Source organism: Rhineura floridana, chromosome 22 (assembly GCF_030035675.1).
Source record: "Rhineura floridana isolate rRhiFlo1 chromosome 22, rRhiFlo1.hap2, whole genome shotgun sequence".
Lineage (NCBI taxonomy): Eukaryota > Metazoa > Chordata > Lepidosauria > Squamata > Rhineuridae > Rhineura > Rhineura floridana.
The window spans coordinates 11,283,762-11,305,231 of NC_084501.1; the positions used below are offsets into that span (position 1 = coordinate 11,283,762).

General features: G+C 49.9%; 1 protein-coding gene across 1 annotated transcript in view; it reads left to right on the forward strand.

The window, feature by feature from the left end:
- KIRREL1 (kirre like nephrin family adhesion molecule 1) overlaps positions 1-21,470 on the forward strand; it is a 109,179-nt gene that overhangs the window by 81,288 nt on the left and 6,421 nt on the right. The window contains exons 2-14 of the mRNA XM_061606126.1: positions 5,017-5,166; positions 9,418-9,567; positions 11,105-11,262; positions 11,572-11,722; positions 12,156-12,261; positions 12,408-12,556; positions 13,455-13,582; positions 15,667-15,793; positions 17,160-17,260; positions 18,145-18,343; positions 19,326-19,433; positions 20,018-20,157; positions 20,916-20,993. Of these exons, the coding sequence (XP_061462110.1) occupies positions 5,017-5,166; positions 9,418-9,567; positions 11,105-11,262; positions 11,572-11,722; positions 12,156-12,261; positions 12,408-12,556; positions 13,455-13,582; positions 15,667-15,793; positions 17,160-17,260; positions 18,145-18,343; positions 19,326-19,433; positions 20,018-20,157; positions 20,916-20,993 (1,745 nt within the window). The remainder of the gene's footprint in view (positions 1-5,016; positions 5,167-9,417; positions 9,568-11,104; positions 11,263-11,571; positions 11,723-12,155; positions 12,262-12,407; positions 12,557-13,454; positions 13,583-15,666; positions 15,794-17,159; positions 17,261-18,144; positions 18,344-19,325; positions 19,434-20,017; positions 20,158-20,915; positions 20,994-21,470) is intronic.

Genomic DNA, 21,470 nt, shown 5'->3' on the forward strand with positions numbered 1-21,470 from the left:
CACACATTTATGTCAAAGCAGGAGCCGTCTTGTCAACCAGAAAGGCTTTTGCCTGACTGATCAAACGGATTGATCAATTGTAGAACAGCCATCCCCAACCGAAGAACAGATCAGGCCAAAGGGGGGTGGCATCATGTAGGGCAGTCTCCCATTCTCACAGCGGCCAGCCAGATGCCCCCGAAGCACCACAGCAGCGCCTCTGCCCACTTGTGATTCCCTGTGGCTGGTATTATGCACTGTCTCTGACAGTGGAGGCAAAGCACAGGAGCCACAGATAAGCCTGATCCTCCTGCACAAATTGGCCTCGGCCGCTTTTAAAAGCCCTCCACCGGGTGCCCTTCAGATGCCTTGCTGGGCGCCTGCTGACCCTTTGCAGCTAGTCTGGTGGTCGAGGAGGATGCTGGGAGGTGCAGGCCAGCAACATCTGCAGGGCGCCAGGTTGGGGAAGGCTGCTTTGGAGGGATTTTTCTCTCTGGCTCTCTGCATTCAGCTCAGATGACACCCCCTCCCCCTCCCTGGGCCTTGAGGCGTTTCATCATTCGGAGGGAGGGCAGGCGGAGTTCTTTAGCTGTTTGTCACCAAGGACATTTGCATGACAGGGGGATCTTTGTCTGCTGCGCTCTCCCCCAATCTCCCCCTTTGCATACCAGCAGGCCAGGGACAGCAAGGTGGCCAGCCGGTCTCCTGCTGGAATCCTTATCACTTGCCAAAGAGTTGCCTGCCTCTGCTGGGGCTGCGGCCTTTGATCGATTCTAATTGGATAGAGAACAATTAACCAATATATATACACACACATATATAAACGTTTTAAATCCGCTCAAGAGGTATTTCCAATGAATTGCCCAACATGTTGAACTCTGTTAATTATTATCATTTATATACGTGTCAGAAGACGAGGTCCCAGCTGCCGGGGGGGGGGGGGAGAGAGAAATGGGCATCGCCCTTCAAATATGGCACTTCTTCTGGAATGTATCTATAGATAATGCCATTTTAAAAAACAGAATGCTTTCTTCCCTTCAAATCAACCCCTTATGCAGACTGAATGGATTAATTGCAGAAAACTCATTTAAGATTTCTTTAATTGCTTGATAGCCTTAATATTCACCATTTCTTGCCTATGTTTTTGTGCACTCTTCTCCCTCCCATAATTTTCTCTGCACCCTCTTCTTTGTGATAAATACTATTTCTTGCAACTAGCTTTGCTTGGCCCCCAGAATCCCCCCCAAAACTCTTTGCTACATGGCTGACTCTCTCTCTCTCTCTCTCTCTCTCTCTCCCATCTCCCATCTCCCATCTCCCACTGCCAACACTGTCCAAACAAAAGACCCCCTCTCCACCTTCCCCATATCTCTTGGGTTTTTCCTGTCAATTACTTTTAGAATGTTTGTATCATGAACTGGTTTTGGATTGCTTTTTCTTGTTGTTGTTAAAATGTTGCCTTGATGTGTTTACCCCCGGGCTCCTTCCAGAGGAAAGGCGAGATATAAATTAAACTAATAACAGCTGGAACAAACAACCCGCTTTCTCCGCCTTCCAAAACTATCCTCTGTTCTGACCTGCAATGTGCTGGCAGCTGCAAGTCTGTCTTTCTCTTCCTGCGTTTCCAAGCGAGGCAGAGCTGATCCGGGCCGCTCCAGGCATGTGGATTTTATTTTTATATTTTTGTAGGATCCAGTCAACAAGCTTTGCAGGGATTACTCTGGCAGCATTGATCTGTAGGGATTTAACCCAAAAGAGGCAAGGGGATGTGCGCTTTAAATACGGGAGTGTTTTACTTAAGGGCCTCTCCGGATGCCTTTTTCGATGTGCATTCGTGATGATTTGTACGTGTGATGGTATTGGGGCAGTTATGCATGATCCCACTTTCAATTCAGTTTGCTCCTGCTGAAATCCTGTAACTTTTCATACCACAAATGCCTCGTGGTTTATTTTTTTGTCCCGTTTTACCTTACAGTAAAAGAGTGCCCCTCTGGGTGGTAATAATGTGGTAATATTGAGGGGTCAAGGTCCACTCAGCCTTCCATCCATCCGTGGTCGGTAAAATGAGTACCCGGCATGTGCTGGGGGGTAAAGAAAGGCCGGGGAAGGAACTGGCAATCCCACCCCATATATACGGTCTGCCTAGTAAACGTCGCAAGACGTCACCCTAAGAGTCGGAAACAACTCGCACTACAAGTGCGGGGACACCTTTACCTTTTTTATTTTATCGAGGGAGCATTGCAGAACAGTTAATGAAGCCAAATGATGTGCAGACGGTCCAGTATAAATCCATTGTGACAATGATAAAAAACCACCACTCCAATCTGCAGCAGCTTGCCCCCCCCCCCAAAGGTGGGCAATTCATCCGGGCCTTTCTAGCATAATCCCCTCTTGCTGTCACCGAGGCCTTAAAGATGTCTCACGTGTTTGATAGCTAGATGCCCTAGAGCAGCCTTTCCCAACTAGTGGGCCACCAGATGTTGCTGGACTACAACTCCCATCAGCCCCAGCAAGCATGGGCAATGGTCAGGAATGCTGGGGCTGATGGGAGTTGTAGTCCAGCAACATCTGGTGGCCCACTAGTTGGGAAAGGCTGCCCTAGAGTATAGGGAATGCATAACAGTCCCCTCTCCATCAGTTTCCATCAGTTATCTTTAGAGCAGCTTTCACCAGGCTGGTGTCTTCCAGAGGTATGGTGCTGAGGCTGAAGGGAGAGGTAGTCCAAATCATCTGGAGGTCACCATGTTGGCAAAGCCTGGATTATCCAAGTTGGCTGTCAAAACAGCCATCCAGGAACCAGATGTGCAGAAGTCTTCAGTGGCTGACACTCTTCAAATAATACACGCGTTACATGATAAATACCATCTTCCAAGTACAAAAGCAATCTAGAAAAGGTTTTCTAAAAAAAAATTTTTTTGTTAAATCGTGGATTATGGCTGTGTACAGGAGCTGGCCTTTGTGATTCCTTAATACAGTTCACACTTTCATGACTGATGCATGTTGTCTGGAAAACTCTCACTGGTTCTCAGTCCAGGTAGATATTTCTGCCACCCCGAAAACGAAGCAGGCATGCTAAGATCCCTTGTGGTCCTGGCAGAGTGTGTGTGTATCTTTGTGTCTCATTTTGGAATTTGCAGTTCTGGGTTCAGATCTGACCTCTGCCAAAATCTCCCTGTGGTGGTCTCGGGCCAAGACAAGAGGCGGTATTCTGAGAGAGAAATCCTCACACAGGGCTGAGGGAATCTCCTGGAGAAGGCTGATGGGGGGACCGAGGAGGAAGTTCACAGCTGCCCTCCCTCGCAAGAGGAGTAGCCGCATGTGGCTGGAAGGGCAGAGAGAGGTCTGGGTAGATCCTGCACCTCCCCATCGTCCTACCTGATGAAAATGTTCTTTGTGTGAGTCGATAAAATGTGGGCTGCTCATTTTGCCAGCAACACGTTGGGAGAACTGGCTTTTCGGCCAAATGCCCTGAATTGATTTGGAAAGAACTCTCCAAACCTCCGAGCGCAGACCATTGGTGAAATGCCCCTAGCTGTGGCCTCCCCTCTCGGAAAACCTGTTTGCCCCTGTTTTTATTTATTTATTTACTTATGGTGACGTAGTTTGAAATCACTGAGGAGAGGGAGCCCCTCTTTCTTTCCCTGCAAACCCTCCGGACCTTCCTCTGCCTGCACAGAGGCACAGGTGTTGGAGAGGTCGTTGGCAACGCTGTTTGTGCTAATCAATCTCCCTGTAACCCCAGGGGCGGAGGTTTATTTTTGTTTGTGTGCCATGTGACTCTTGCTGCTGTTCTAGAGGAAAAAACCCTGCAACTATTTCACCTGATCTCCCCTTCTGGGCAGAGAGAGGGCATGGGAGATGGGGAGAGCGAGCTGCACTTTGCACCCACGGGCCTCTCGTGGTTCTGTGTCAGAAAAGGCATAGTTGCTGCTGTCAGGCATAGGAAAATGAGGGGGAAAGCTCTCTCTGTGTGTGTATATTGGCTTGTGCTGGTTTCTGCGTACCATTAACACCTGCTTCTGGAAGTCTATCCAGGGCTGAAGTAAAAGTAAAATGTGTCTGGTCGACTGGCTGGTACCTTCCGGTTTCATAGGCAACACTGCAATGTCTTTTTATTTTAACCAAAGAGATTTCTTTTTTTTTTAAATGGCACACTTACAGAATAGACCCAGCTGCTGACCATTAGAGGAAACAGCATGCATAATGCACTTGAATGCTGTTCAGATAACTCTGCTGCTCCTCCATCAAAGGCAGAAAAGTAGTTAACAGTAGGTTAATAATATTGTTATGGGTTTGTGGTTGAGACAGATGATTTCTATGAATTCCCTTTCCAGCCTCTGATTTGGAACCCTGCACAGGGAGGTCAGCTCTGCATCTGAGAAAGCTACTCCGCTGGTCAGATAAGTCTCCTTTGTTAGTCTAATAGAGTGGCCAGGTGGGCTAATGGGTCTGTCAAGTGCCCATTAACTGGTGAATGGGCCAGGGAGATCCTATTGCTATTGAAACTCTTCAGGAGAGTCCCCCCACTTCCTGGGTCCAAAGAGAGGCTTGTGTTTTGAGTTGAGTGAGGAAAGACTCAGAAAGGCCATCTCCCTGCACCATGGCTTTAGGATGCCTCCTGTAAGCCTGATGGAAAACCAAGATCTTTTGGACTGCTGATGCTTTGAAACCAAACCCTGGGTAAGCACAGGGACCCCTGGAGACCTCTCACCGCTCACAACAATATATTAATGATTAAATAATGATTGAATAAATAATGTTTAAATAATAGTAACTTTTATTTATATGAGGGCACCCAGTAACATTCAGCTGACCTGCCAGGTCCAACCAGGCATCCGTCTTACCCAACGCTGTTTCAAATGGCAGCAGTCCAGATGCCTCTGGGTAGCCCATGAGCTGGGCGTGGAGGTGGCAGCCAATCCTTTTCCTCTGTTCACAGCAGCCCCTGGAAGGTTGCTCAGAGGAGAATGTGGCCCTCGGGGAGAAAAAGGTCCCTCCCCCGCTCATCCCTCTTTCTGCCTGTCTCCCTCCCTCCAGTTCTGCAGACCCGTTTTGTTGAAGAGCCGGAAGACCAAACGGTGGTTGCTGGACAGAGGATTGTGCTCTCTTGCGTGGTGCTGAACTATTCTGGGATTGTGCAGTGGACCAAGGATGGCCTCGCCCTGGGAATGGGGCAAGGCCTCAAAGGTAGGACCTTTTTTTGTGTGGGGTGGTGCATATATGTGGAGTGGGGGTGGCTTTCTTCCGGGAATATGACTTGGTCCCATAAAAGAGCCTTTCTGCACCAAACTGACTTCTCTTTGGGGCTATGAATTGGCATGCTGCTTCTTTTTAGTTGCCATTGCCATGCATTTGGCTGGCTTCTCAAAGTGCCACTCACTCTTGGAGACAGGAAACAGGGGCGCATGGAATCGTGCTTCTCTCTTTTCTCTCCCCCTGTTCCTGGATATAGTATGCATGTTTTTATGGGGAAGGGCTGTAGCTCAGGGGCAGATCCTGGTTCAGTCCCCAAAGGCATCTCCCAAGTACAATCGCCGTGGCTTGGAACTGTGGGAAGTTGCTGCCAGTCAGTGTAGCCAACGCTGAGCAAGATGGGCCAATGGTATGACTCTGTATATAAGGCAGATCCCTACGGGAGATTGGCAGAAGGCTGAATTAACCCTGTGTGTGTGTGTTAAGATGACCCCAAGGACGCTGGTTTATGCTGAGGTAGATCAGTGGGATCCATTCGACTTGATATTGTCTGCACTGGCTGGCAGCGGCCCTCCACCAGCCCCACCTGGAGTTAGTGGGGATGAAACTTTGGACCTTTTGCATTTTTTTATTTTTTATTTATTAAATTTCTATCTTGCCCGGGGTGGCAAGCAAAAACACTTAAAACACTCTCAAAGATATTAAAACAAAACATCTTTAAAAACATATTAAAACAAAATATCTTTTAAAAAAAGTTTTTTTTAAAAAAAGTTTTAAAACATTAAAAAAAACCTTTAAAAACATATTTTAAAAAAGCTTGAAAAACATCTTAAAAAGCCATTCCAACACAGACGCAGACTGGGATAAGGTCTCTACTTGAAAGGCTTTTTGAAAGAGAAAGGTCTTCAGCAGGTGCTGAAAAGATACCAGTGATGGCGCCTGCATGAAAAGCCAGGTGGCCTGTCATAGAGCCACAGCCCTTCCCCTTAAAAAATGAAGAAAGATCCCAGTCCTCATGTTTCTGAATGCAAGGCTGATTTAAATGGGAATATAGGAAGCTGCCTTCTACCAAGTCAGAGCATGGGTCCGTCCAGCTTAGTATCGACGACACTGATGGGCAGGGGCACTGCAGTGTTTCAGGCAGGGGACAATTCTAAGCGCTACCTGTAGAAGCCAGGGGTTGAGCCTGGGCCCTTCTGCATGCAAGGCAGATGCTCTGCCACTGAGCCGTGGCCCTTCTCCTCCTCTGCTAGGACGGAGGTGCTTGTGCGCATGCATGTGGGGGGAAGGGCGCTCCCTCTGTGCTTCGAGAACTTGTTCCTTCAAGCATCCTGGCTTCGCCTCCCCTCTTCCAGAGCTGGCTGCCCCATAAGTGAGCCAACAGCGCCACCTGCTGGCAGAGGGGGTGGGCATGGTGACCGCTTTCCACTCCCTCCTGTATCAGTTCATTATTTTTAAAATGTCGCTATAGTTTTAATCCCGCTTTTCAGACAGTTATTGTCTCTTGAACCGGGTTGCATAAATAAGGAGAGAGAGACAAGGCCCTTGCCTCAGGCTTACAAAATTTAAAGTACACGTCACACAAGGAAAAGCAGAGCGGAGGGAAAAGGCAGAGGAGGGCTACCAGTCCTGCAAGGCCAGAACTAATAGGGTGGGCTGTGTTTATATCCAGTCTGGGCAAGGCTGATTTTTCCTTGCTGGTCCTTGGCTGCAACTCTTGTTCCTTCGGCCAACGTCTCGTTCTGCTGTCTGAGTAGCTCAGTGGGCAGAGCACCACTTGCATGCAGAAGGTCCTAGGTTCAATCCCTACTGGAATCCCCAGGTAGGGCTAGGAATGCCCCCTCCCTGAACCTCTGGTGAGCTGTTGCTGCCAGTTAGAGTTGACATTACTGAGCTAGGAGGACTGAGGCTCTGAGTTAGCATAAGCGGCTTCCTCTTGAAATCATTCCTTTATTTAGAACCATGAGTACTGGAATCTTAGGCTGTGGAGGGTGTGGCAGAACACCTGCTTTGCAGGCAGAAGGTCCTAGGTTTAATCCCCAGCAACTCCACGTAGGGCTGGGAATGTCCCTCAGTCTGAAAATCCTGGAGAGCTGCTACCAGTCAGTGTAGACAGTACTGAGCCAGGTGGACCAGTGGTCCGACTTTGTATGAGGCAGCTTCCTCTGTTCCTAATCAGCAGTTGGAGCTGAGGGTTCCTTTTTTGGCGGGTAGAGTGGGGAGAAGCAGATTCCCTATAACTGCTCCTTCTCTGGCTAATGGAGGGGACCCAGCTGGCTTCCTCCATGCCAGGATTTCTTCCTGGGAGACAGGGGGGTTCACCTAGCCCGTAGACCCCTGGCCGACGGCACAGGCCAGAGTGGGCTGCCCTGCAGCTCTGCAGGCTTTTGGTTAATTAACCGGGTGGCCTGTTATTCTGCAGACATCTGCCTGGCTTTCCCCCCATTCAGCCCTCGCAAATGACTGCCTGCCTCCAGGGATGAGTGTGCCCAGAGCGAAAATAAAATAAATCCATTAAAATTCTGCACCAAGGTGATGATGATGGTACACCAGGCCGCTTGCATGAGCAAATTCTGCACGTTGAACTCCTTTGCGTATGCTGACATCCTTTGATCGGTTTGTGCTCTTCCTTGTAGGCTGGGTGGGCAGCAAGTTATGCTGGGGTCTCCCATGTCGTTGTTGGCGCTTCGCAGGTTCCAGAAAGTATGAGAAGCATGGCGTTCTGACTGAGCTACTGCAATGTGCTCTAACGTGGGGCTGCCTTTGAAGACTGTTTGGAAACGTCAGCTGATGCAAAATAATGGCCGCCCAGTTGCTGGTTGAGCCTGAGTGGTTGGAGCATATTATATTGGCCTTGCATGAATTCTACTGGCTGCCAGTGCATTGCCAGACCCCGTTTAAAGTGCTGTTGATGGCCTTGTTAAACTCTGAACGGTTTTAGCCTGGATTCCTTAAAGGACTGCGTTCACCTGTGTCAATCTGCCCCTGCCGTACCATCCACTTCAGAGGCCCTGCTCGCTGGCTCACCTACCGAGACAATTGGGTTATAGGGCACACGGGGTGCCATTGGTGGTGGTTCCACTGTTACGGAACTCGATTCTGCATAACATTTGGCAGGATCTTTAAAAGACCAACTTTTCTTGTTTTCAGTGAACAGTCCGTGGATGTGTCTTTCGTTCTTAATACGTTTGTGTGTTCTCCGAATCTGGAACTGAAACTAGGACTCAGTGTTTTCTAGTTCATCAGAGAGAGCACAAATATGTACTCCCACCCCAGGAGGAACAAGACTGAGCTATGGCCCGCCACCTTAGATAACTGTGAACCGCTTTGGGAAGCTTGTGTGCGAAAAGTGGCTTGCAGTTTTACTACAAAATTAATACAAGCTCCTTTGGACCCACAACCCCCATTTTCCAAGTATTCAGTGCTATAGGCCCAAGCCTGTGGAATGCCCTCCCTGCTGAGATTAGGCAGGCGCCCTCCTCGCTGAATTTCAGGCGCATGGCAAAAGACTTCCTTATTCCAGCAAGCCTCATGGCCTTTGTCCAGATTTGTGGGGCAAACCTTTCCCCCAGTGCACTTTTCATTGTGCAATCTGTGCAGAAGTAGACCTACAGGGTAGTATTTCTAGGACACTGGCACAAATTGTCACCTGTACAATGTCCCCAAATGCCAGCCAGTTCCCAGTTACTGTTTTTCTCCTGGAAACAAAGAAACCACCTGCGGCGTGAAATGTCCCAGAAATGCATTGCCTTGTCTTTAATACCCCAGCCAATGTTGGCGGATTGGGATAGTAAAAACTCCCCATAGGTGTTATTTTTTTAATGGAAAAATAATCAGGGTCAGGTCAACTAAGAGCCCTGGAGTCAAATGCACAAACAACTTCCACCTCCTCTGAATAAGTGTTTGGGTATTGTCAAGCAGACACCTGACACCATAGACACAAATGCTATCTGGGGTCAAGATACCAGCTCACCGTACCTTGGAAATCTCATTAGGGTAGAAAATACACCCCCAAAACCATTAGTATGATCCCCCCCCCGAGTTTGGATGAAGGTTTAAAATAGTGCTCAGTTTTTATGATGACTTTTATCATTCTCTGTAATTTTTTATGTACTTTTTTAGAAGTGCTAGCGATTAAATGGTACATAAATGCATGAAATAAACAAGAATCCTGCATGGCTGTTTGTTTGCTCCAGCCTGATGGCTGCGCCTCTCTCTTTTCCTTTCCTCCTCCTTAAATCTCAGCCTGGCCCCGGTACAGGGTCATTGGGGCCTCCGACTCTGGACAATACAACCTGGAAATCACCGACGCGGAGCTCTCCGATGACGCCCTGTATGAGTGCCAGGCCACCGAAGCAGCGCTGCGATCCCGGCGAGCAAAGCTGATTGTCCTCAGTAAGTGGCATTTCTGTGAGAGAGGTTGAGAGAGCGTGTGCGTGGGCCGTGGTGTACTGGATGGCTTAAGATTTCTGGCTTTCTGTGCACCCCTGAGCCCTTGAGATAAGGAGGGTCAGAATGCAGCTGACTTCAAAGCTGCTGCCATTGTGTCTCCCGCTCCGCCCTCCCCCTCACACTTTCAGGCCGTTTTGTCCTATCGATCGCACCTCTTCCCACTCCCCAGGCACACACACACACCCCGGTTTTAATGCCTTAATATATATTCATGGCCAGCTTGAGTTACACTTGCCGCGGGGGACTCTAATGCGTGTTTTCCCCTTGGTTTCCTCCCCCAGTTGTTCCATAAAAGCTTCAAGGGAATGTGGATCTTATGTAAAAATGGAGGGGTGTGTGTGGGGGGAGAGCAGACTCTCTGCTCCATCTGCCCGCCTGCATCCTGCCCTCCAGCAACTGAATTATAATGAAAAGTAAAAAAAAGTGAAAGCAAGTCTTTACGACGGGGTTATCGCCCCCCCCCCCCGAGTGACATAAATTGCCACCGCAGCTGTGGGTCACTCTGGTCAGGGATGCTGAGCCCAGGACCTTCTGCATGCAAAGCAGGTGCTGTGCCACTGAGCGGTGGCCCTTTCCCCTCAAAATAAAGCTAAGTTTCTAGTCTTCATGGCCCCGAATGAAGGATTGATTGTAATAGGAAGCTGCCTTGTACTGAGTTAGACCCATTTAGCTCGGTGTTGCTTATGCCATTTGCGGCGGCTCTCCAGGCCATCAAGATGGGCCCTCCCTGGAGATGCCGTGCCGGCGACTGAGCCTGGGACCTTCTGGATGCCAAGCAGGTGCTGTGGCACCGCTGAGTTGTGGCCTGTTCCACGTGCCCTGGGTCAGGTGCTCGGCTTTGCAAGGCTCTGCAACTGCCATTGCCCCCTCGGGCAAAATAAACCACAGCAAACAAATTCTCCCAGTGCCACCCAAAAACCTGCATGCTGGCATGGGATGCTTTGCTGTATTGGAGCCACATCCAAGAAGGCTATGCTGTGTTTTTACCCCTTGGAAAGGCAGCATGTTAAATAGTTATTTCCCCTTCTGGAAATCAGGGCGTGCACCTGGGACGTGGATGGGGAATATCTGTGGTCCTCCAGATTTTGTTGGACTCCTGTCTCCCACCGTGCCTGACCATTGGCCATGATGGCTGCTGGGAGTCAGAGCCCAACAACAACTGGAGATATTGCCCACACCTGATCTAGGGCTTGAGATGTGTATCCTAAGTCAAGATGTGAAGGCCCTGAAAAAAACTGGGAAAATTCGAGAATTTTTTTTCTTTCTGTTTTTTTCCGCCCTGCACATCTCTAAAATATATTTTAAAGTCTGCGTTTACGGTGTGCTAAAGTGCTTTTAGTGCTTTTGTTTGCCTCTCTGGGCTCCTACTGGGAGAATGGGATGGATATAGATCTAATAAATAAATAAATAATCCTCAGGCTGGAGCATCTGTGCAGGTATTTAAAGGTATTGGTGGCCCGATTTGTATTTTGCTTTGCAGTTCCCCCTGAAGACCCCGTGATCAACGGAGCCCCCGAGATTCTGCTGCGGGCAGGAACTCTGCACAATCTAACATGCCGGGCGCGCAATGCCAAGCCGGCTGCCACGATCGTCTGGTTCCGTGATGGGGTGCAGCAGTCAGAAGCCACCACAGCCACGGTAAGGGGAAGGCTGGGGTGCTTAGGGGGTGGGATGGTGGTCTTGTCCCCTCCTGGGGGGCGCAGGGGAAGTGTGTGGGCACGTGGACGTTTGTGTTTTCTCTGATGAATTTGAAATTAGTGAGTCCTGGCCTTGTTCATTAATGGAGTGCACCTTTATAATCAGTTAGAATTATTTTTAACAGATCCCCCCTACCCAACCAATCACTTCCACACTGTAGCCTTCTGTACGATTCTGGTTTCTCCCTGAGCGGTTGCCCGTTCTCCACTTTGCCAGCCACCTCCTTTTCTCGCCCCACCCCCACCCCAGGAAGTCTTGCCAGATGGAAAGAGAGAGACCACCCTCAGCCATTTGCTCATCAACCCCACCGACCAGGACATTGGACGGGTGTATGTTTGCCGCTGCGCCAACGACGCCATCCCAGCGGGCAAGGAGACCTCCATCAAGCTCAACGTTCACCGTGAGTGGAGAACCAGCTAGTCCATTCCTGCTTTGCCATTCGGCTTTGGGACCCAGAGCCACTCCAGGATGGCCCTTGTACCAAGATGGCACCTGGCTGCCCAAAGATGTTGGCGCCATCTTGGAGGGCTCTCCTACACAGCAATCAGAGAAAGGCAAAGTTGGTTGTGCTGGTGGTAGAGGTTGGCAAAGGTGGGGAGACAGGATTTTCATGTATACAGGCACACAGAACAATCATTTTGCTTTACTAGTCTGAGGTATGGTTTCTACCATGCTATTTGGCCAGCTTTCCAAATAGATTTAGGAGGTGTTCTCGGCTGAACTTTACCAATGGTGATTGGCCAGGTGGGGTGAGGATTGCCTACTTGCATGCAAATTGTGTAACTGCACACGCAGTCTCTTCCATGACGGTAACAATTCCTTCTGTGCGGCAGACCCCCCAACGGTGACGCTGTCCATTCAGCCGCAGACAGTCCAGGAAGGCGAACGGGTCACCTTCACCTGCATGGCCACTGCCAACCCAGAGATCAAAGGCTACAGGTGAGATGGGTACGGAGATGGGGGAGCAGAGGAGTCTCTACCTCTTGTGGCAGGGAGTTCCATAGTTTAACCATGGGGCAGAGGTCCTGGGGGAAGCTTCAGAGACATGGCTGCCTAATCTGACGCCGTTTCCTTGACCCCCCCAGGTGGGCCAAAGGTGGCGTCGTCATTGAGGATGCCAAGGAGAGCAAATACGAGACGCAGGTGGATTACACCTTCTTCACTGAGCCCGTCTCGTGCGAAGTGCACAACGACGTGGGGAGCACCAATGTCAGCACCCTGGTGGATGTCCACTGTGAGTGTGGCTGGTGTGTGTGTGTGTGTAGGTTACCTGGCAGAGCTCACCTGGAGATCCTGACCTGTCTCTTTCAAACACCGGTGGGGAGTGCTTTTCATCTTGAGGGCCTCATTCCCTTCTGGGGAGCCTCCCAGGGGCCACATGCCAATGGTGGGTGGGGCCAGAGGCAAAAGTGGGTGGAGCAATCAATGCAAAATTTTACCTTTGTGCAGTAGGGCTAGTTTCTACCCGCAGACTCACCCACCTCTCTGTATGCCTTGTCAGGGTTCAAGGACTCATTCCAGCCAGGCAAAATCTCTCAAGGAGACAGCAAAGCAGGGCTAGTGATGGGCGTGGTCTTGGGAGAGGGGGTGTGGCCTGGGAAGCAAGAACCTGCTTGAGGTGCCCGCTGTGTCAAGGTGGGCCAGGAGTCTGACTTCCTCGAGGATCAGCATTCTGTTGGGTCTGGGCCAGGTCCACCTGTGTTCGCTTCACCCGTGCCTCAGATTCCTCCCATCCAGCATTTTTGATGTCAGATTGGCCATCCCAGTTTCAGTCGAGCACAACACAGAGGGCATCCGAAGAGCCCCTCAGCAGCTGGATTAGGCCAACGGGGGCCCGTCTAGTCCAGCAGCCTGTTCTCACAGCGGCCAACCAGACGCCCCTAGCGGGAAGCCCACAACCGGGACCCGAGTGCAACAGCGACTTTCCCCCCTTGTGATTCCCAGCGACTAGGGCATCCTGCCTCCGACAGTGGATGATAGCACAAAGCTGTTGCGGCTAGTAGCCAGGGGCAGCCTCCTCCCCCTCCATGAACGTGCCCTTTTTAAAGCCGTCCAAGTTGTGTCAGAGTTCATCTCCGGGAGAGAGACGGATCTCGCACACGGTCCCTTGACGCTCTTGTTCTCTTCCCCAGTCGCGCCTCGCATCGTGGTGGACCCGAAGCCCACGACTACCAACATCAGCTTGGACGTGACGCTGACCTGCGTGTGGGCTGGGAACCCTCCTCTCACCCTCACCTGGACCAAGAAGGAATCCAACATGGTCAGTCCCTTTCTCTCTTTCCTGCCCCCCCATGTTGCCTGTGATTCATATAGTATCTGTCTGCATCTGCTTTCCTGTTAAGGTCTCCTGGCTTGAACGAGAAGCCCGCTGGGGAACAAGGGGGCAAATTGGGCTGGTAGTTGCCATGCCCAGCAAGCTCCAACAGTACTCCCAAGAAAATGCCTTTGTGTCTCCGGAGCCGGAATACCCCCAGCCCTGCCCCGCCCTCCAGCAGCCGAAATGTGAATGAAATATGTTCCTGCTTTCCATCTGGTGTTTTTATTGATCTGTTTGATATGTGCATTTGCTTTCAATGGGGTTTCGCAGTGGTGATTTGCTGGGTTTTTAAAAAGAAATTATTTTTGTTTGCCACTAAAAAAAGAAGAGTGCTGTCCACTTAATTAGCATTGAAAGAAAGATGTAATTCTACATACCTCGTCAACCTTGGGACGCCGGATGATGTTGGACTGCGAACCCCCTCATCCCTGAGGGTTCCCTAAACTGGCTCAGGATGATGGGAGATGTAGTCCGACAGCACCTGAGGACCCAAGGCTGAAGAATTATGCCTTCATCTACTCTTCCCGAACCTGGGGCCCTCCAGATATTTTAGACTACAGCTCCAGTCAGCCCCAGTACGATATGGCTGTGGTGGGTGGGGTTGATGTGACCAGGCTAACCTATACAAATCTATTGTTGTTTGTTATTACTGCTACTAGCATAGCAGTACTATACAGCTTGGGACCAGGATACCTGAAAGACCGTCTTACACCTTATATACCTGGTTGATCACTGCACTCTGCAGGGGAGGCCTCCTACAGGTACCATCTTATCAGGAGGTCCATTCCGCACAACATAGGAAGCAGGCCTTTAGTGTGGTGGCACCTACCCTGTGGAATTCCCTCCCCTTAAATATTAGACAGGCGCCCTCTCTTTTTGGCACCTGCTGAAGACCTTCCTCTTCCAACAAGCCTTTTAAGTAGAGACCTTATCCCCGTCTGCATCTGTGTTGGAATTGCTTTTTAAGATATTTTTAAAGCTTTTTAAAAAAGGTTTTGTTTTAATATGTTTTTAAGGATGTTTTGTTTTAATATATTATATTTTATGATATTTTAGAGTGTTTTTAGTGGGAGGAAGGGTGGGATGTATGTAAATACATAATATATACATACAGAGGGGCATCTGGCACCTTTGACAGTGTGGGTTTCGGGGCATGCTGAAGATGGACATCCTGACCCTGGCCTTTGACACCTGAGATGTATGTTTTCAGGACCCACCCCATCCTGTAATTGTAATCCGTTTTAATGTTTTTATCATTGAATTTTAAACATTTGCAATCTGCCCTGGGAATAATAATAACAACAATAACAATTTATTAATACTTGTGAGAATGGCTTCTAAGCGTACATATCAACCACTTGTGTAAAACAAAATAAATAAATTCATAATAAACACCTTCAGAATCATAATTAAATATATAGGCAAGTACAAATAACCTTAATCATCCATAACGCGTGGTTGCCATGACTGTTTGAAAGTTGTTTTTAAGCCACTTTTGTACATTATTGGGATTAAATGGATATCATGGGCCTGAGGTGTGGGGCCACTTGTGGCCCTCTACATGTTGTTGGACTCCAGCTCTCATGAACCTTCACAGCTAATAGACAGAGATGATGGGTGTGGGAGTCCAACAACATTCGGCCTCAGATGTTCTGCCCCGTCGCTGGGATATAATGTTGTCGATGTCCGTGGCGTTTACACAAGAGATTAAAGTTGCCTACACCCTGCATTTAAAGCATATGGCTTCCCCCAAAGAGTCCTGGGAAGTGTAGTTTGCTAATCGTGCTGGGAATTGTAGCTCTTTGAGGGGAAAACTACAATTCCCCGGAAATCTTTGGAGCGGGAGGAGCGCTTTAAATGCTTGTCTCGATCCCTGGTTATGCTTAGCTTCAGGGGAAAATGTTAGGGTTTAAAATGAAAGGTCTTCTGGAAGAGAAAGGGGGGTGGTCCCGCAGTCCCAGGTGTCACATGGACATGGGGGGGGCAGCTTCCTCGCCCTCACTGTTGCATTCTGCTTGCTCCCTCAGGTGCTGAGCAACAGTAACCAACTGTACCTCAAGTCCGTCACGCAGGCAGACGCCGGGCTATACATCTGCAAGGCCATTGTGCCGCGGATCGGGGTGGGCGAGCGCGAAGTTGCCCTCATTGTCAATGGTGAGTGAGGTTGTGATGTCTGGAGACACAGCTGCCTCAGCTGTAGGGATGGGATCCACTTGTTGGTGCAGGTTTGATCACATCTCATCGAAGTAGCACGTGGCTCCTTTCCATGCCTGTTTTCTGCTAGCGGCTGCTTTTACCATTTTGCAAAGAGGAGGCTGGTCAGTTTCATCTGAGCAAAGCAAAGGGCTGGTCAGTAAACAAAGAAGCAAGAATCCAGTGTCGGGAAAAGTCACAGAAGCTCACAGCATTCAGGATCGGTCCGCGAAGATAGCAAACGTGCAGACTATCGGGAAGTCTGGTGCCAACTTCAGTTTTAGCAAAATCCTCGCCTAACCCTACTCTGCTGTGATACTCGCTTGATGCCTGTTGAGATGGTGGGAAGAGGTCACTATACCAGACCCTTGCTTCCGAGCTGAGTTAGATCTGAAGTAATTGACCCCATCCCACCTGGAAGGCATAAGAGATATGGTATTGGGGTGTCCCATGAACAGGAAGGTGCCACCCCACACCACCCACCCACCCAGAGTGCCATTGGGATCCATCTAGCTCACTGACTCGCAGAGGCTCTCCAGGGACCTTCTGCGTGGAAAGCAGGTGCTCTCCCAGAGCCACGGCTCTTCCCCTTTAAATAAAATAAGGTTTCAGTCCTCAAGGTTCTGAATAAAGGCCTGATTTAAATAATCACTCCATTGGTCCATCTAGGTCAGTTCTGTCTACACTGACTGGCAGTGACCCTTTAGGTTTTCAGGCAGCGGACAGTCCCAGCCCTACCTGGAAATGTGCCATTGGGGATTGAACGTGGGACCTTCCACGGGCAAGGCAGACACCCTGCCACTGAGTTACGGCCCTTTCAAGAGGGCTTGCACAAAGAAACTACCCATCACATCATGCCCTGTGCCATCCTAAGTATTCTTCGCGCTCAAGTCACTCCTCAGTCCCGCCCTGACATTCCCCCCCCCTCGTACAAGAGAAAACTTGTGTTTGTAGGAGGGGGAGAGAGGCAGAAGAGAAGGGAAAAAGGCCCAGTTTAACAGCTGAAAGTACTAAGAAGGTGATGAATAAGAATCCAGGTTCCCCGCAGAGTGTTTAAGCAGCAGGGGCTGATCTAAGGATTTTGAATTGTAAGCTCTTCCTAATGGAGCAAAATTTCATAACCCTTCTCATTAGTGCAGCTATTTTTTTAATAAATATGGTGTGTGTGTGTGTAGGGGCTGATGGGAGTTGTAGTCCAAAAGCATCCAGGTGCATCCCAGCTAAATGGGGCAAGTAGGGTGGAATAAGTGGCGTCTGGCTGATTCCACCACCGCCAAAGCAGAACCTTTTATCCCTTCAAACTCCTATTCAATCTTTTTTTTCCCAGGTCCCCCCATCATCTCCAGTGACTCCGTCCAGTATGCTGTTCGTGGGGACCAAGGGAAGGTGGAATGCCTCATTGAGAGCACCCCCCTCCCTGACCGAATGGTGAGTCTCTCCTCCTCCCATTGCGGTGGGGGGGGGGAGTAAAAAAGTGAAACGGGTCTGGGTTAGGAATGCAAAGAGCACTTCTCAGGGGTTTTGTGTCCAGGGATGGCACGGACGTTTGATTCACTTCCCACCGAAAGGCGAGCCTTCATTTGTGCTTTCTGGAACGACATGCCAACTGAAACGCAGCCATCCTTTGAAATTTGCACTCTTTTGAATTTTGCACTGCAGTTCTCTGGCCACAAAAATGAATTCACTCTGGTATCGTGTGCATGACAATGCATATGTTAGGGAAAATAACACAGAAAAATGCGCTATATTAGCAGAAAGTGGTTTGCAAAAATGTGCATATTACGCACATTTGAATAGAAAAAAATGTGTATATGTTTGGAGAAATCAGTGCAAAAAGGCTGAGGAATTTTCACTGAGGACTTTTTAAATAAACAAGCTGTGGGAATTTGTAGAACTGAATTTAAGACGTGAGGAATGGAGAGAAACCAAAATGGACACATTTCCTGGCCCTTTCCTGTTTCCCAAAGGTGGACGACCCCTTAGTTCAGCCGTGGGTGTTTGTGTATAACATTAACATCCCACCTTATATCTGCTCCAAGGAGCTGACAGTAGCATATGTGGTTCTCATCTCCTGACATTTTTATCCTCACAACAATCCTGTGAGGTAGGGTAGGCTGAGAGACTGTGACCAGCCAAATGTCACAGCCAATGAGCTTCATGGGTGAGCGGGGATTTGAACTCTGCTCTCCCTGGTCCCAGCCTTGACACTCTGACCACTGCACCACACTGGCTCTCTACTGGCTTTATATTTCTAAGGGCTGTTTTCTCATTCCACTTCCTCTCCTCTCCCCACATCCCCACATCGCTTCAAGGCTTGGAGCTGGAAGGAGAAGTTTTTGGAGGTGGGTACCCTGGAACGCTACACCGTGGAGCGGAGCAACAGCGGGAATGGTGTCCTCTCCACCTTGACCATCAACAATGTGATGGAGGCGGACTTCCAAACGCACTACAACTGCACTGCTTGGAACGGCTTCGGGTCACGGACAGCCATCATCCAGCTCGAGGAGAAAGGTGAGGGGGGTGGGAAGCTGGAAGCCCCAGCTTGGAGCATCAGATCTGGCCGGGCTGAATCAGATGTGTAAGTCCGCCTCGGCCAGCATGCTGCCTTCAAAAGAGGAAGAGGTGGAGTTTCCAGTTAGCTGTCCTGGGTTGTAGCTGTTGATGGGACCACCTAAGAATGGACCCCTGCTGGAATGGGCCAAGGTGGATCTGACTTGAAAGTCACCTTTGAGACCATCTAGTCCATCTTCTTTCAGAAGCCAGGATTCCTAAAACTAATATAAACTACCAACCTGGCCCTGTCCACCTGCAGGTAAAGGAATAGCTCTTCCACTACTTGCTTTCCTCTACCCTCCCCATTCCTTTTTCCTTTGTGCTACGTCTATTAGATTGTGAGATTGCAGGCAAGGTCTCAGTCTTCTATAATATATGTGCAGCACTTCAAAGCTTTTGGGGGTTCAGATGATAAAGAGGAAGGCCAAACAAGAGATGGATTGATTCCGTAAAGGAAACCACAGACCTGATCTGAACAGGGTGGTTCATAACAGATGCTATTGGAGGTTGCTGATTCATAGGGTGGCCATAAGTCATAATTGACTTGAAGGCACATAGCAACAACAAAGGTGATAATGATGATGATAATAAGAAGAATAAATAATAGGAATGGCAACTACTTTGAAATGGTAAAATATTCTCCCCTGTTCCTGGTTCTTACAATGCATATTCAATGTCACTAAGCTTGCAGTAACATCATTAATTGTTACCTTTTGATAAGGTTGCTTTTCTGTTGCAAATTTTAATGGCACGTTCGTGTCTGTGTGCCCCCCCCCCGATTTCCTTGTGTTCTGCGCTCCAGAATAAAAATAAAGCTGAAAATTGGGGGAAGGGGTGAATTTTTCCAAGGCTGTGTTTTCGAAGGCAGTATGAGTGTGTGTGACCCACTGGCTCTGGGGTGTTTTGTTTTTTGCACCCCGCTATTACCGCCCCTCTCCAGAGGTCCTGCCGGTGGGAATCATCGCTGGAGCCACCATTGGAGCCGGCATTTTGGTCATCTCGTGTTTTGTCGCTCTGGCCTGTTTCCTGTACCGACGCCGCAAAGGAAGTGAGTGGGGTGGGAGGACGCGGACACAGACCTTCTTGGGGCCCTAAGAAGATGAACCCGGGTGCTGCTGGCTGAGACCAAAGTGGCTCCATCTAGTCCAGCTTCTCCCAGTGGCCAATGGGATGCCTTCCAAAAGCCCATCCCAGCTAGGCGTGAAGGCAGCCGTCCCCCCCTCCCCCAGCAAGCAGCGGGTCTGCTCCCTGCTTTCTGCACGTGACCCTCTCAGTGAGCCCCTCCCAAGCTAGCCACAACTGCACATGCCAACATTAGCTAAGCCAGCTGCCTCTTCCGCTAAGCCGGCCTTCACCAACACGGTGCCCTCCGGACATTTTGGACCGCAACTGGCCACCAGTCTCAGCTAGCAGAGCTGCGTCACTGAACGACAGTTCCCATCGTCCCTGCCCATTGGCCAGGCAGTCCGGAGCTGGTGGGCACCGGAGCCCATCTCGGCATCTGGAGGGCCACTGAAGTTCCCCTCCCCGCACTTTGAAATGACCCCCGAGCCGTTATTGTTGCCCACCCCAAGGAGGGAAAAAAACCCACCCTTTCAAACGGCAGCAGTCAACGAATTCTCCTCCATCCAGGCCGTAAAGACGTGACCTTGCGCAAGCTGGACATCAAGGTGGAGACGGTGCACCGGGAGCCCCTCACCCTGCATGCAGACCATGAGGGGGACACCGCGAGCGTCTCCACGGCGACGCGCGTCATGAAGGCCATCTACTCGGTGAGGTGCAGCTCTGCCTAGGCCTTTTGTTTCAGGTCTGCACCATAGGACCTGTTGGTGTGACTGTCGCCTCTTACAGCAGGGGCAGAGGGAAGACCGGGGGGGGGGGATATTACCGCACTCCGGGTAGTTTGCTTAGCAACGCCTTCATTGACCTCGCCGCTGGGCAAAGCGGTGGCCAGTGGCTCTGCAGCTCGGCCAGCCTGGATGTCAAAGGAAGGGCAGCCAGTGTCATTCATTTTTTTCAGTTCCCCCATGGACTAGCTTTAAGGGGTCGATGGGAGCATTGCGTGACTTCTGAGTCACGTGGCCTAGCATCATGTTCCCTCGCACCTGGATGGAATTCAGGCATGTAAGGAATTGTGGGTCTCGGTGTGCAAGATGTGGGTCTTGGGAAGAAAAGGAATGGGAACCAATCGATTCTAGGAAGGGTGCTGGGGGCAGGAGAGGACGTTTTCGTAATCTCGTTGGCACTAAGCGGACTTGCACTCTTTGGACGCTATTCGGCGGCAATCCTTAACCATCTTCACCAGCCTGGTGCCCTTTGGGTGTTCCGGAATCCAATTCCCATGAGCCCTAGCCAGCTCAGCTAGAGTGGGGGAGAAGGAGAAGGGATACCTCTTAGGCTCAGTTTCCATTCTGTAAAACGCACGTAGTAGCACCTTTCTGCACAGTAGAGACTCTAGCTAGTGATAGCCATGAAGGTGCAAGGAGCAACTTCCTGATCTGTTGATACCTCTCCCACCCCCCACCCCCAGTCATTCAAGGACGACGTGGATCTGAAGCAAGACCTGCGCTGTGACACCATAGATACCCGGGAGGAATACGAGCTGAAGGTAAGATGAGCCCCGAAATGAATCTCTCTCTCTGTGAGAGTAAGTTGGGTGCAGGCACTGAGGAGTAGATTAAGGCTGCAGACATGCCACACGTTTAAGGCACAGGGCTTTCCCCCATAGAATCCTGGGAACTGTTGTTGAGGGTGCTGGGAATTGTAGCTCTGTGAGCGGTAAACTACAGTTCCCAGGATTCTTTTAGGGAGGCCATGTGCTTTAAATATATGGCATATACTTAGCCCCAATGATGAGAGGGGGTGGTGAAAGTGAGGTGCTCATCCCAGTCAAAGGATCCTTTTCTGTGGATTCTCTGATGTTCTCTGCCTCTTTTGCTTTGCCCTAGTGTAGGGGTTGCTAACCTTTTCAGTCCTGAGAGCTTATTTGGATTTTTGACCAAGTACTTTGGGCGCCACCCCCTTCTGGTCACCCCCCCGCCGCTACAGAGAGTGAAAGTGTGTGTTCACAAAAGTTGGTTTTCCA